We start from the raw sequence: 16,738 nt of genomic DNA, 5'->3' as shown, positions 1-16,738 counted from the left end.
CCATGTGGCACACAACTATAATGCATTCTACCAAAACAGCACAATATCAAAAACAGCCCTGTCAACCCTACAAAGACCTTCTTACTTAGGTCTGGGGCCTCATGCCAACGCTGGGAGAGCTGTCTCACAATCTAGTCAAGCAACAGCCTAATACAGTCATACTCACAGAATCATACCTGACAAGACAATGCCCCAGAGACCACCATCACCATCCCTGGATATGTCCAGTTCCACCAGCAGGAAAGACTCAGCAGAGTCGATGGTGCAGTGGTATACAGTAGGGAGGGAGTTGCCCTAGAGTCCTCAACATTAGCCTTAGACCCCATGAAGTCTTATGGCTTCAGGTTAAATATGGGCATGGTTACCTCCTGCTGATTATTAGAATAGATTAGATTACTTACAGTGTGGAAACAGGCCCTTCGGCCCAACAAGTCCACACCGACCCGCCGAAGCGCAACCCACCCATACCCCTACCCCTAACACTATGGGCAATTTAGCATGGCCAATTCACCTGACCCGCACATCTTTGGACTATCATATACTATTCTCCCTCAGCTGATGAATCAGTGCTCCTCCATGTTGAGCAACACTTGGAGGAAGCACTGAGGGTGCCAAGAGCAGAAAATATATTTTGGACGGGGGAATTTCAATATCCACCACGAAGTGTGGTTTGGCAGCAGCACTACTGATCGTGTTGGTCAGGTCCTAAAGCACATAGTTGCTAGATCTGGTCTAGAAGTTGGCGAGGGAACCAATAAGAGGGAAAAACATACTTGCTCTCATCCTTACCAATCTGACAACTGCAGATGTATCTGTCGAGAACAGTATCACTAAGAGTGACCACTGCATATTCCTGGTGAAGATTGGTTCCATCTTCACATTGAGAATACCTCCATCATGTTGTGTAGCACCAGTTGAATATGCCAAATCAAATTTTTACTCAGCTTTGATCAATAGAACAGACATTGAACAGAACTAGCAATTCATGACTGGGCATCCATGAGGCACTGTGGCTATCGACAGCAGCACAATTGGACTCAGCACAATCCACAATCTCATGGCCCAGCACATCCCCCACACAACCATTACCATCAAGCCAGGGGATCAACCCTGGTTCAATGGAGAGTGCAGGACAGCATGTCAGGAGCAGCATCAGGCATACCTAAACATGAGGTGTCACCAGTGAAGCCAAAAAACAGGACTACTCACATGCCAAACAGCATAATCAGCAAGTGACAGACAGAGCTAAGAGATCCCACAACTAATGGATCAGATCTAAACTATGTAGACCTGCCACATCCAGTCGTGAATGATGGTGAACAATTAAACAACTTACAGGAGGAGGCGGCTCCACAAATATCTCCATCCTCAATGATGGAAAAGCGCAGCACATCAGTGTAAAAGATAAACCAAAAACATTCCCAACAGTCTTCAGCCAGAAGTGTGAAGTGGATTATCTATCTCAGCCACCACTAGTGGTCCTTCGCATTACAGATACCAGAGTTCAGCAAATTCAATTCATTCCATGTGATATCAAGAAATGGTTGGAGGCACTGGGTAATGCAACGGCTATGGTCTCTGACAACATTCTGCCAATAGTACTGAAGGCTTGTGCTCCAGAATCTGCCAGTCCTCTAGCCAGGCTCTTCTAGTACAGTTACAATACCGGCATCCACCTGACAATGTGGAAAATTGCCCAGGTATGTCCTGTACATAAAAAGCAAAACAAATCCAATCCAGCCAATTACTGCCCCACCAGTCTAAGCCAGATCATCAATAAAGTGTTGGAAGGTGTCATCAACAGTGCTAGCAAGCAGCACTTGCTTAACAATAACATTCTCACTGATCCCAGTTTGGGTTCTGCCAGGGCCACTTAGCTCCTGACCTCATTATAGTCTTGGTTCAAACATGGACAAAAAAAAGATGACTTCCAGAGGTGAGGTGAGAATGATAGCCCTTGACATCAAGACCACATTTGACTTAGTGTGGCATCAAGAACCCAGCAAAATTGAAATCAATGGGGATCAGGGGTAAACTCTCTGGTGGTTGGAGTCATATCTGGCACATAGGAAGATGATTGTTGGAGGTCAGTAATCTCAACTCCAGGACATTTCCACAGGTCTTCCTCAGGGTAATGTCCAAGGTCCAACTATCATCAGCTGTTTCTTGACCTTACCTCCATCACAAGGTCAGAAATAGAGATGTTTGCCGATGATCGCATGATGTGTGTGACTCCTCAGCAACTGAAGCAGTCCCAGTTCAAATGCAACAAGATCTGGACAATATCCAGGCTTGGCTGTCAAGTGGCAAGTAACATTTGCACCACATAATTGCCAATGACTATCTCCAATAAGAAACAATCCAATCACTGAATTCCCACTATCAACGTTCTGGGGGTTATTATTGACCAGAAACTCAACTGGACTCACCACATAAACACAGTGCCTTCAAGAACAGGTCAGAGGCTAGGAATACTGCAGCAGGTAACTCACTTTGTGATTCCACAAAGTCTGTCCAACATCTACAAGGGACAAGTCAGGACTGTGATGGAATACTTCACACTTGCCTGGATGTGTGCAGCTCTAATAACACTCGAAATACTTGACATCACCTAGAAGGACAAAGGCAACAGATACATGGGAACACCACCACCTGCAAGTTCTGCTGCAAGCCGCTCACCATTCTGACTTGGAAATACATCACTGTTACTTTACAGTTGCCAGGTGAAAATCCTGAAATTCTCTCCCTAAGGCCGTTGTATGTGAACTTATAGCATATGGACTGCTGCTCACCACCATCTTCTCAAGAGCAGTCAATAAATGCTGGCCAGTCAATGACGCCCACACTCCATGAGTGAATCATAGAGTATAGAGATGTACAGCATGGAAACAGACCCTTCGGTCCAACACGTCCATGCCGACCAGATATCCCAACCCTATGTACTCCCACCTGCCAACACCAGGCTCATATCTCTTCAAACCCTTCCTATTCATACACCCACCCAAATGCCTCTTAAATGTTGTAATTGTACCAGCCTCCACCACTTCTTCTGGCAGCTCATTCCATATACATAACATCCTCTGAGTGAAAACGTTGTCCTGTAGGTCTCTCTTCTATCTTTGCCCTCTCACCCTAAACCTATGCCCTCAAGTTCTGGACTCCCTGACCCCAGGGAAAATACTTTGTCTATTTATCCTATTCATGCCCCTCATAATTTTGTAAACCTCTATAAGGTCACTTCTTAACTAAAAATATTTAAGGACTACTATTGTCTGCTTCTATAGGTAAGTGTTCTTGCCATTTCTGAACTATATTGAAAGCCAACGGAAATGTATTGCTTCTATCATGGCCCCTTTGGTTGCTGGCTCTAAACTCACCTGCAGTACTATGTGCAAAGTCTGTCTCAGAGACTAACAACATTGTCTAACTGCCTTAAACATACTGATCAAAACCAGCAGTACTATATTTATTGTTGCAGAACGAAGTCTGAGAATGGTATAGAGGAATTTTATACAGTTCGGCCATCTTAAATTATTTGCCAGTTTACCAGGAGCAAGAAAGTGATGAGCCAGTTGATTTATTTAGATCATGGTTTTCAGTTAAAATTGACATTGAGACAAAGGGATGGAAGCACAACCTAGAAAAAGCGAGTTCAGAATAGATTCCAAAAAGCTCTAGTTCATTCACCAGGTAAATAAAAATATGGAGTGGTTCAAGGGGCTGTGATGAATGGGGAACAATAGAAGGAGGAACCATAAGATCAGGCTGAGCCTGATGGGTTGAAAAGCTTCTCTGATCCTTACGTCATGTTCTTTACCTGTCAGGAGATAGTTAAAGTATGACACTGACTGTTGCAGTGGTTGAGCTCTGAAGCAAGGTTGCAATTGATGGTGCGCTGTTGGCTGAAAGGTGCCTCTGCAAAATTAATTTGAGACTGTCCCAATTAACAAGGTCCCACGGCATTAACATGAGTTTCAACATGGCACAACATCTCAATCAGAGAGGCGATATGAATCAGAACAGAAGGTGCTGGAGAAATCCAGCAGGTCTGGCAGCAACTGTGCAGGAAAAAAACACAGCTGACATTTCAAGCCCAAAATAACTCCTCCTCAGAATTGGCTATATAAATGATTGGCTTGAGAAATGGAAACGCACACTGGTAAAACGAGGAACACTTTTCTGCGGTTGCAACTGAAGTCCATTGCTATGATTGAATGAATGGTGCTCTACTTTGAATTCTGTGTAATACCAAGATACAACAAAAAAATGGATAGGTGTTCAATTCTTCTATGCTGGTATTGTTAACTGTCAAATACAGGCATACACCTATCTGAAAACCAAGCAGCTCCGGTTTTGGGTAAAAGTCACAATGGCTGTTGAATAAGGGAGGAAAAAAAATTAAGAATTAAACATGGCAGCAAAGAGACCCAAAGGTTTTGTCAGACGTGTCCATGTAATTCCTCCTTTACAGCTTATTTTAAATATGAAAAGGTTATGAAAGAAGAAAGATTCAATTTCAAAGAGAATTTCACTCTTGTGAAATACCAGCTAGCAAACAGAACAGAAGATTCCAAATTTTACACGCCATACAAAAAAATGTCAAGATCACAAAAAAGTGTTGAAGGTATAATTCAGGCTGACACTCCTGCTGCAGGAGTGGTCTACCATTAGAGGTGCAACATTCAGATGAAACTATAAAAGGACACTATGTCTGCCCTGTAAGGTGTATTTAAAATATTCCATGGTACTATTTTGAAACAGAGCAAAAAATTGGCCAAAATTTATTCCTAAAAATCAGCATTAAATAGATTGCCTAATCATTATCACATTGTCGTTTGTTGGAAATGCGGCACGCTAGTGTGTTTTGTACAGTGCAACAGTGCTGTCATTTCAAAACTACCTCATCGCCCGTGAAGCATTTTGGAACATCCTTAAGTCATGAAAGCACTGAATAAAGGCAAATCTTTCCTTGCCTGAAAATGTGCTTAACAGGAAGGTATCTGGACAACGACTAAAGGTGGAGTTGGAACCCACTGATAATCTGAAGAGGTTGCTGCCAAACCCGCTGAACTCAACTGTGGAGATACAGCAGAGTTAACATTTTGAGTTCAGGGACCCTTCTTCAGAACTAAGTTTCTGAAGAAGGGTGATTGGAACTGAAACATTAACTCTACTTTCTCACCATAGATGCTGCCAGATGTGTTGTGTTTCTTCACAAAAACCATCTTTAGCATCCACAGTTTTGTGTTTTATTTTACTGAAAAGGATGAAAATGGTTAACATTTACTGGTCCAGCATATTAAAAAATATCCAAAAGACACTCCCCAGTGGGAACGTTTAAATTGAACAGAAGTTTACAAAGCTGATTCAGTTGATTTAATGCCAAACTCTAATTTTACAAATCAGTTGGCCAGCCTTATTTTAAAACCCCATAAAGTGACCTTAAAAATATAAAAACATTAAATAAGCTTTAGTTGCTGAAAGCACTGTAAAGAAAAGTCTAAATGATTTAGTACAAGTGTGTAGGCATTTAAAAGTGTGGCTGCTTCAGAAATATTTTTTGTTAGGATGCCAAAATGATACAAGTTCAAAGCCCTAAACCAGCAATAAACTCTGAGTCAGATGAACATGCTTATTCCTTGAACTTACCAATCAATAAACGTACAAGTGTTCTGATGCCTGCAGAACACTTAAACCTGTCCTGTTCAATTTGTTTTCAGTCAAATGGATACAAATAAACACACATGAAACTGAATGACATTTAAATATGCACCAAGGGTTTTTTTTTCCTCACTTCGTCCATATTCTGTGAATAAAACAGCTAGTCCATTCTGTTGAGTATAAAGTTATATGAACTTCACTACTATTTTAGCACAACATTATTGGGGAGGTGGGGTAGAAAAGACAGAGAAAGGGAGCGAGAGAATGAAAATTAAGAATTAAATATGGCAGCACAACACAAACATTGGTGAATGAGAAAACTATCTTCCTTGGATGGATTTCATGCATTAGGAATTTAAAAAGCAATTTTAAGCATGTGATTCTGATGGTATCTCAGAAAGGTACTTTTAATATTGGCAATGAAAATGTCTAGGATCATAAGAATGAGCACTTTCGTCAACTAGTCAGAGGATCAAGCCCCACTCAGGTTTTGAACACAAAATCCAGGTTGATAAAATGGAGTAATGATGAATGAGTGCTGCACTGTCTTCTGAGCTCTTACATGCAATATTTGAAGATGAACAGGAAAGTTCCTTTGATTGAAGTGTTAGCCAAGACACCAGCTCTTTAAAAATTGATAAACTGGTCACTTATTCCAGAGCTGATTTTGGGATTGTGCTCAAACTGATTGTTGTATTTGCTCGCATAGCAACAGTGACTGTGTTTCAACTGAAAAGTCAACTGAACAAAGAACCGAATAGACAGTTCATAATTGTGCTTTAAACTGAGCTTAGTCCTGACACTTCATCACCCAGACCACCTCTGCAATATTGTTTATTCTCATCTGTCTCGACCTACTTCATGCTTAAACTCTATCCATTGCTCTGTCATTGTAACATTAACAATTTATATATTACAATGGTGACTGCAAATGCAACTATTCCAATGTACTCCTGCCTGGCCTTCTATTCTCCAATCTCACATCCAATTGTATAAACCTGAAAGATCACTTTTGCTCATCACCATGTAAACTAAAGGTTAATCAAACATACCCTGGTTATATACAAAGAACAGTACAGCATCGGAATAGGCCCTTCAGACCACCAATACAGAACTGCCATATTGTGCCTTTCTAAACTAAACTTGTTTTGCCTCAATGCGGTCTGCATCCTTCTATTCCCTGATATGTAGTGTTTGGAATTGCACTAAATCATAACCCATTAATTCCGACAAACAAAATCAGATTTACGTGATTATGCATTCCAACTGTTCTTGGATTCGTGTGGAAGATAATTTCTTGCATCCTTATTGTTCCATCCCCATTATACAAGACAATTATAGGGGAGGAAGCTTTTTTTTGGTCCTGTTTTAATCTGTTTCTCTACACTGATCATAAATTCTTACATCAGCAGAATTCACTTGTTTCTAAATTGATCCCCAAGCTTTTACCTTTAGTATTCTATTTCAGGGTCCTTTGGTCTTCATTTACCTTTGTACAAAACTAAGTTTTAACCTGCTTCCTACTCATACAATGCAACAGCAATCTGAACTTATTTGTTCTGTGCCATTTATGATTAATAAAGTCACCTCCCAGTAACCTGCAACTCATTCTTTAAGCAATATTTTTTCTGTAAGAGAATTTTTTTTCTAGCCTAGAAGCTGCATTAGACAGATCAATTATCAAAACTAACTTGTTAAATATTCTGTTATGTAAATGTTATTTGAAAAAATTACATTCAGCCAAGTTTACAGATGCACATTTTTCCCAAGAAAAGCATTCTCCGTGTGTTCTTAGAGCTGTCTGTTGGGAAGAACAATTGTAGAAACGTGGACCTGGAAAGGAGTCACCTGGGAGTTGACCTTACACATTGAAAATGGCACAGAGCAAGTAAATTTGGACGACTTTTAATTGGATTGCAACAGTAAGATGCAGGTTAAAAATTTAAAATCAATCAGGGGTTTCACTCAAAGGTCAATGAACACCAAGGGACTCTCAAATAGAGTGTTGAAGTTTAATGATTGGGATTAATTTAGAACCAAGTGGATTCTGCCGGTGTAGGAATTTATCGACAGTATAGAGAGAGGGCTTAAACAGGTCAAAAAGCTTCCTCTTGTATTTGTCTTGCATAATGGCTATTGACCAACTGCATTAACAACTAACAGAGAAACAAGAACACACTTTCCACATGAATTAAACAGCAGCTGGAATAGATTGTTATTTAAATTCAATTTGTTTTAAAGGTTTAATGTATTTCCAGAAGACTACATATAAAAAGGGCAAATTTTTGTGAGTTGAGATCTTCTTTAAGACAGAGGCTGGATTAAAAGCACTAAAATACCACAGTAGCAATGGGCCATTTTTAAGGACAAAGATAGGGATGTAAAACACAAATTAAAATGTCCTTCAAATAAAGGAGAGAGGAAATTCAAAGCCAGTCAGCAAAACATTATTTCAAAGAAGGAGAAAATTAATTCATGACACAGGTTTCCAAAAAAAGAAATGGAAGCAACACAGATTCATAGAATCAAAGAATTCCCCCTCTCTCTGTGTCTCCTGCACTGACCCTCACCATGTGCTTCCTATGTCTATTCTTCTCCCATTTAAAAATGCTGTTGTTTGACTTTTTTTTCTCCAAAGCGATACAACAGTACATAAAACAGTAATTGCTGCTCCTGGAATTTGAGGAAATCACCTCCAATACCAAAAATACCTCAAAAAAGGAGTTGTTACAGCCAGAAATGTTTCCTGTCCTCCATCATGGACTGCCACAAAGATTGGTGCTGGGTCTACTACTTTTCATCATTTATATAAATGATTCGAATGTGAGCATAAGAGGTATCGTTAGGAAGTTTGCAGATGACACCAAAATTGGAGGTGTAGTGGACAGTGAAGAAGGTTACCTCAGATTACAACGGGATCTTGATGAGAGGCGCCAATGGGCTGAAAAGTGGCAGATGGAGTTTAATTTAGATAAAGGTGAGGTGTTGCATTTTGGGAAAGCAAATTTTAGCAGGACTTATACACTCAATGGTAAGGTCCTCGGGAATGTTACTGAACAAAGAGACCTTGGAGTGCAGGTTCATTGCTCCTTGAAAGTGGAGTCACAGGGTAGATAGGATAGGTAGATGGCATTTGGTATGCTTTCCTTTATTGATTAAAGTATTGAATACAGGAGTTGGGATGTCATGTTATGGCTGTACAGGATATTGATTGGGCCACTGTTGGAATATTACGTGCAATTCTGGTCTCCATTCTATCAGGATGATGATGTGAAACTTGAAAGGGTTCAGAAAAGACTTACAAGGATGTTACCAGGTTTGAAGGATTTGAGCTATAGGGAGAAGTTAAATAGGCTGGGGTGTTTTCCCTGGAGCGTTAGAGGCTGAGGGGTGGCCTTATAGAGGTTTATAAACTCATGAGGGGCATGGATAGGATAACTAAAAAAAGTTTTTTTTTCCCTGGGGTGGGGGAGTCCAGAACTAGAGGGCATAGGCTTAGGGGAAAGATATAAAAGAGACCTAAGGGGCAACTTTTTCATGCAGAGGATGGTACGTGTATGGAATGAGCTGCCAGAGGATGTGGTGGAGCTGGTAAAATTGCAACACTTAAAAGGCATCTGGAAGGGTATATGAATAAGAAGGGTTTGGAGGGATATGGGCTGGGTGCTGGCAGGTGGAACTAGATTGGGTTGGGATATCTGGTCAGCATGGACGAGTTGGACCGAAAGGTCTGTTTCCGTGCCGTACATCTCTATGACTCTAATCCCTAAATGACAGAAGCTGGTCATTCGGCCTATTGACCCACTATGTCCCGCCGAAGACCACCTCACCCAGACTTACCCTATCCCCTTAAGCCTGCATTTCCCATGGCTAACCCAACTAGCCTCCAGAGCCCTGGACAATATGGGGAATTTAGCCTGGCCAATCCACCTGACCTGCACATCTTTGGACTGTGGGAGGAAACCTGAGCACCCGAAGGAAACCCACGCTGACACGGGGAGAATTTGCAAACTTCACACAGACAGTTACCTGAGGATAGATTTGAATCCAGCTCGCTGCTGCTGCAAGGCAGCAATGCTAATCATTGAGCCACTGTGTCGGATTTGTTTGTTCAAACATAAACCAAACTCTGGAAAATATATTTTGGGACAGAGTTTGAGAGATAATTTAAAGCACGGCACATGGGTAGTGTCACATGCTTGGAAGGAATAGCTGACCTTGTTTTGAAGATCTGAACCCTTCCCACACTGGAGTTTGCAGCATATCTGGATCTAAGGTAGACTCATTGACAGATTGCGTGATTATTCAACAACATTGGCAGCATCAAGTGTTTATCATGTCAATAAAAACTGAACTAGATGGACCTAGCTTTTTTTTATTATTCCAGTAATTTGTGAACATCTATGTTTTTACTGAACCTCATCCAATTTTTGCCTTATGTGCAATATAAATTGGTAGAAAGGTTCCAGTCTTGAACATCGATGATTAATCATCCATGTTATATACTGATTAGCAGGGCGAAGGTTCGAACTGCATGTCATATAACCTGGGCTGACCTTTCAGGAAAGTATTGTTGGAGTGTCGCATTGTTGTCAGTCTTGCCTTGTGGATGAGGTATTCACCCAATCTTCAAGGGCTCCCACTGCACTATTCAATACAGCAGTATTCTGTACCATATAATCTCCCAAACAACATACGCAACAAACATATCTAATACATCATTCATTTTAGTGTTCGCTCTCGGTGCTTGCTCTGAACGAATTTGGTATATTTGCAAATAGTGCAACCACGACCATAATTAAACATCCATGAATAATCTTTGAATAATCTAGGTACTGGAAACATGCAAGATTATCTATTTTCATTTTAACATCTCATTCTGACGAGCCATCCTAAAATAAATGGGAAGATTAGGAAATTTATACAAATTGAAAGGATACTCCTCACTGCTGCGAATATCCACCACTAGAAGTTTAGGCTTCCCCGATTTTGTCTTTTTGGTGGGCATCTTGGAGCTTGTGGGTCCCGACAATTCACAAAGATCAATTAGATCCTCTGCAGAAATCCGTGGTGATACTTCAGTCTTCAGTTCATTTAATCGAATGGACTCACGAGACTAGAGAGAGAGAGAATTTGAATTGGAAAGTAGATTGAGATATGCATTTGCAGCTACATCCAATCAATGTAGTGGTGGGGGTGTGGGGTAGGGATATCTCTTGCCCCAATGTAGTTGTATGGAGATCTCAAAGTCAGAAGCTTCAGGTTTGAATGCACATAGGTGTCGAAACAGTTCGGTTAAAAATAAATTACTTTTTTCTACTCAACAGAAAAGTTTCACAAATGTACTGTAACCAATTCCAATATTGTTTTGATTTTTCAGTTATTTGCACAGACCATCAATGGAACACTCAGAACTGCACACAATACTCCTCAGGCAACAGACTGTGTGGAGTTTGCACATTCTCCCAGTGTCTGCATGGGTTTCCTCCGGGTGCTCCGGTTTCCTACCACAGACCAAAAACGTGCAGGTTAGGTGGACTGGCCATGCTAAATTGCCCGTAGTGTTAGGGGCAGGGGTAAATGTATGGGAATGGGTCTGAGTGGGTGCGCTTCGGCAGGTCGGTGTGGACTTGTTGGACCAAAGGGCCTGTTTCCACACTGTAAGTAATCTAATCTAATCAAACGATGTGACGAAAAGTCGATATACAGGTTAGAGCATCGGCATGAGTTGAAGAAAAAAAAAGTGTGCTAGATCTTGCATCAATCTTAAGTGGTGTTAGACATGAAGAGACACGCCCAAAATGTACTATTCACTATATCTTTTGCTCAGGTGGGGTTGTCCAAATCTAGAGGGCAGAGGTTTAGGGTGAGAGTGGAAAGATTTAAAAGGGACCTAAGGGGCAACTTTTTAATGCAGACGGTTGTCCATGTATGGAATGAACTGCCAGAGGGAGTGGTGGATTCTGGCACAATTACAACACTTAAAAGGCATCTGGATGAATATATGAATAGGAAGGGTTTAGAGGGATATGGGCCAACTGCTGGCAAATGGGACTGGATTAATTTAGGATATCTGGTTGGCATGGACGAGTTCGACCGAGGAGTCTGTTTCTGTGCTGTATATCTCTATGACTCCATGATATTAAAGAAAATAGTAAGTCAGGGGATAACTGGACCAGGGCTTGCACATGTAATACTATTCCCACTTTAATATTCAAGCATTCCATTTTGTTTAAAACGTATTTCAGTAAAAGTGACTGCATCCATGTTTCTAATGTAAAATTAGTTATTTAAATAAATCCGTTGTAATTGCACACTCTACCAGTAGTGGTGCTGAAGCAGTTCCACTCAGTAGATAGCAGAATCATCAGACTGCAATTGTGGCAAAGCAGCTTCTACTCTGAACGTTAACATACAAATGTAAAGTGGAAAAGCAGAGTGCAAATGCATACAAATGTTAGGTAGGTGAATAGCCTACATTAATGCCCTGCATGGTCTTTCATCATCCCAATGACCTCTGGCTCCTAGTCATTCTAGTGTTGTTTTGTTTTAACTTTTCACTTGATAATGCAGGGCCCTCACTTGCTGTCTCTTTTCTCGTCCGTGGTTGAATTCAATTGTACCCACTTAAAACGATAATCAATGAGGTTAAAAAAAAAGCTACTTCACCGAAGGCAATAGCATTGACACAAATACCTACACCTAAGCCCTGAATCGAAAGAACAATCTTAGATGTCTCAGTCACAAGATCAGTGTTATCCCAGCTGCAGCTTGATTAAGCTTGATTACCAAACACAAATGTGAGATGGCTGTACTTTCATTCATTCATTCACTCAGAACATAATACGCACAAAAGAGTACTGATCTTTCCAAGATCTCAATGCAATTCACAGAACTCGGTATAAATTCTTCAAAGGTCAAAGGTATTAATGCCAAGAAGACGTCACTGATTTTTCTTTCTTAATCCTCTACTGACATTTCATGCTATTGCTGTGAAAGCCGAGTCCATGTACAATTGCAGCAAAGTGCTTTGCTGGGATTTGTATTTCCTTGCCAACCAGCTAAACTCAATGACTATTCACCAGACATTTGGACAAAACAAAATTGTTTGCCCAAGTCACTCCATTGTGTCTTTTGTTTGCAATAAAACTCATTTTCCTCTTCTTTATTTCCTCGTACATGAAATTATCCTCCTCCCCGACCTCCCTTGAAATCCCTGCTTAAGTCGCTCACCGTGGTCAGGTAGGGGAGGTGGTCACTTTGTTGTTAGGTCATTAGACTGATAACTCAGAGTCCCAGACTAATGTCTGGGGACATGAGTTCATATCCCACTATATGAGATGGTCACATTTGAATTCAATAAAAAGCTAGCCTAATGGTGATTAATGGTTTATTGTTGTAAAAACCTATTTGGTTCACTAATGCTCTTCAGGGGGTGAAACCTGTCATCGTTACCCAGCCTGGCCTACATGCAATTCCTGATCCAAAACAACGTGTCTGACTTTTAACTGTCTTCTGAGCAATAAGTGCTAACCAACCAGCGACAAACACATCCCATGAATAATTTTTTTAAAAATGGCCAATGCTATAATGGGGATCAGCTCCCAAATTCCATTAACTTATTGCGATAAGAAACTATGCGTCCAATTAATAGACAAACCTACTTTTATGGCTTTGTACTTTCATTTAAGTATTGAACTCATTGTGGAGAAATTGCAGGTATATAAATGCCACCGTTATTGTAAGGATACAAGCTACTGTGCTCTTGGGGTATTATTAATATCACTTTCTCTTAAAATCTGTTTACAATCAAACATGGCCAAATATTCAAACTGACAGATTCAGTTATATAATTTAAAGACACAACAATAATAATTTTATTTAAAATTAATCACTGTTGACTTTCTGCACAATAAACCACCTTGAAGGTGTAGCATATATAAAAAAATGCCACGATTACTCATATTGAAACACTGGAAGAGTGAAATTTCAGGAAGAAGAGGTGGCCATTCAGTTAGAAGGCTGATCACAGCCTTGCTGAACAACGAGCTTTAGTGAGAGGTCAGGAATGGCCCTCCATTATGGTCTGGGTGTCTATTAGGTTATTATTGGACGAAAAGGGTTGAATCTTTCTTTCTGATATTGGTAACAAAACAGCTTTAAAATAGCATAATTCTGTAAACTGTTAAAAGTCTATTGGTACCTCTTGTGTGTAAACTCAGTGACTGACTTTCACAATAAATAAAAGTGGAAAAAAAACATCCTATGGTCTATTAGGCTGGGTCTCATTTTGGAACCTGTCTTCAAATAACCACCATGTTTCCAACATTGTGATATCTCAAGGAATGTTTCATGACTATTAAAGCAGTTTGGATGATCCAAAATCTCACAAAAGGTGCTTTATAATTGCAAGGGTACTCTTTCAGGACATTATATTCTTGCGGATATTGCAATATTATGATATTGCGGATTACTGATGAGCAACTGAAACCGAATCATGAGTAAGCCTAGACCATGAGACAAAGAGGTGTCCGTTTGGACCATTATCTTCACTGCTGTCCAGTTAGATCATGGCTGCTCTGATTATCTTCAGCTTCACATTCCTGCCTTTTCACCATAACCCTTAATTCACTGTGAATTTAAAATCCATCTCATCCTTGAATACCTCTGCCTCAACAGCCTATTTCTATTTTTTAAAAAATGCACAGATTCACCACCCTCAGATACAAAATTTTCCATCTTTAAAATTATGCCCACTGGTTCTAATGTCTCCCACAAGTGGAAAGAAACTTTGAGCACCCACCACGTTGAACCCCCTACAAATTTTCTACGTTTCAGTAAAGTTGCGTCTCATTCTTCTGGACTCCAGTGAGTACAGGCCCAACTTAGAATCCTCACGAAAAAGTCTCTCCACATCCTGGATCACCTAGTGAACCTTCCCTGGACTGCCTCCAATCTTTCTTCGATAAGTGGATCAAATCTATTCATAGTATTCCAGATCTAACTACCGCCTTGTAGTTTTAGCAAGACTTTTTCTATTTTCATTCTCCCTCTCTTTGGAATAATGACCAACATTCTGTTTGTCTCTCCTATTAATTGCATCTCCCTGTTTGAACTTGAAGGCTAGTTTTTTTAAAAATGATTTTTAACAAGGACCTCCAAATCCCTCTGTAATGCAGTAGTCTTTTTCCATTTAAATAATATTCAGCTCCTCTATTCTTCCTGCCAAAGTGTATAAACTCACATTGTCTCATATCTGCCAAGTTTTGACCCACTCATTTAACTTGTCTATATTCCTACACAGATTCTGTATCATCCTCACCACTTGCTTTTTGTATCATTCTTGACAACAACACACTCAATCCCATCATCCAAATCATTTAAAATTATTACAAATAATTATGGACCCAGCATTGATCCCTTGCTGTGTTGATATTCTGAAAATACCCCTGTCTGTCCCAATTTCAATTTTGTTTTGGTTAGCCAAACCTCTCTCCGTGCTCATATGTTACCCTCAACACTTTCAACATTTTAGGTGATATTTTTCTCCAAAGGTCTCTGAAGTTTCATTTTTCTTCTGCCAGATTGGTGAAAAATTTATTGTTGAGAAATAAAAGAGTTCACAAAGCAAAACGAAAACTGTTCTGTAAAGAATAAAACTTGCTTTCTCAGGCCTTGGCATTATACAAGTTACAGATTAGATGATCTTATTCTTAGGTAGTTCTTTAGGATTGAGAATGACTTGTTTGAACTCCAGTTTGATGGGTTCTGAAATGGATGATACGTCCAACATGTGATTGCACAGATAATTGCACAAATGAGATAGCATTACAGATATATTTACATGAATTAACAACTCCATTAATCATCTAACATTTTGATGCTGGTAATTGGGGGTCACTGATCCAGTATTATACAGAGTGTCATCGGCCTGAAATACATCATGTGGAAAGAAGCAGAATTAAAACTCACCTTAACATTAAGCGATAAGTTTTAAAATATATAATTAAAAACACAAATGCTTGGTTGGCTTAGTTGATTGGATGGTTGATTTGCGACGCAGAGTGATGCCAACAGCATGAATTCAATCCCTGCACTGGTTGAGGTTACCAAGAAGGATTCTCCTCCCCAATATCTCCCTTGCCTGAGGCATGGTGACCCTCAGGTTATACTCACCACCAGTCAGTTCTCTCGAATGAGAGATCAGCGCTAATACCTGGTAAAATTACAGCAACTTTACCTTCACCTGGCAGAATCTAGTCTTCTCATTATTAATTCAGTCATTTATTGAAAGGAAGATCATGGTGCTTCTATTTATATAAACACAATCTATAAGTCATATAACATTAATGAACTGGTTGGGCCATTGGTTAATAGGTACCTTACATTGAAAAGCTTTGGAATGCTTGGCTTCTGAAAGTTCCTCAGCTGTTGGACTTAGTTGGGCTGGGGTTAAAGACAATACCCATTCAAAATGAAAAGAAGAAAATTAATTATACAAGATGCTACCTTTAATATAAAGGCTCTTTTATTCTCATGAGAAAATATAAATACATTGGGAACATAACAGATGTCAACATTGAGATTGAAAACTGCAATTTACTGCCAACATTAAAATTAAGTCCACATTACACAGAATCCTAATGGAGCTCCAAGTTAAATTGCATTAAAAAAGTCTTATTTTTTAATACTTTGTAAAAACTCAGTCATGGACACAAACATGTATTAATGAATGGGAACATGAAGAAATGATCATGCCGGGTCATTTGTTTTAAAAAATAATTCATTAGGACTTTTAAAACAACACACAGCACCTGTCATGGCACAGACTGAATGTCCCTTTTGTCGAATCCTGTATTGTGAAGTGACTAAAATTCCTGAAGACTTCTCGAAACCTCCAGGATGCCCGGTTAACAAGATAAATCGTAAAAAGTATCTGACAAATGCTGGTGTTTTAATGAGACATTGGACAGCATGTGCTGCAGGAAGGGCATTGCATCTCCCTTTGGTCCTAATTTGAAACACTTGTTAAGTGTTAAATGATATATAGCCTGGTTAATTTATTCTGGTACATTTA

The 16,738-nt window shown here is 39.8% G+C and overlaps 1 protein-coding gene across 2 annotated transcripts in view; it reads right to left on the bottom strand.

Moving 5' to 3' along the window:
* tbck (TBC1 domain containing kinase) overlaps positions 1 to 16,738 on the bottom strand; it is a 201,835-nt gene that overhangs the window by 49,066 nt on the left and 136,031 nt on the right. For both annotated transcript variants that reach the window (XM_060851292.1, XM_060851293.1), the window contains one exon: positions 10,602 to 10,777. In XM_060851292.1, coding sequence (XP_060707275.1) covers positions 10,602 to 10,777 — 176 coding nt within the window. The remainder of the gene's footprint in view (positions 1 to 10,601; positions 10,778 to 16,738) is intronic.

This window comes from Hemiscyllium ocellatum, chromosome 36 (genome assembly GCF_020745735.1).
Source record: "Hemiscyllium ocellatum isolate sHemOce1 chromosome 36, sHemOce1.pat.X.cur, whole genome shotgun sequence".
NCBI lineage: Eukaryota > Metazoa > Chordata > Chondrichthyes > Orectolobiformes > Hemiscylliidae > Hemiscyllium > Hemiscyllium ocellatum.
This window is presented reverse-complemented; position numbering and strand designations above follow the sequence as displayed.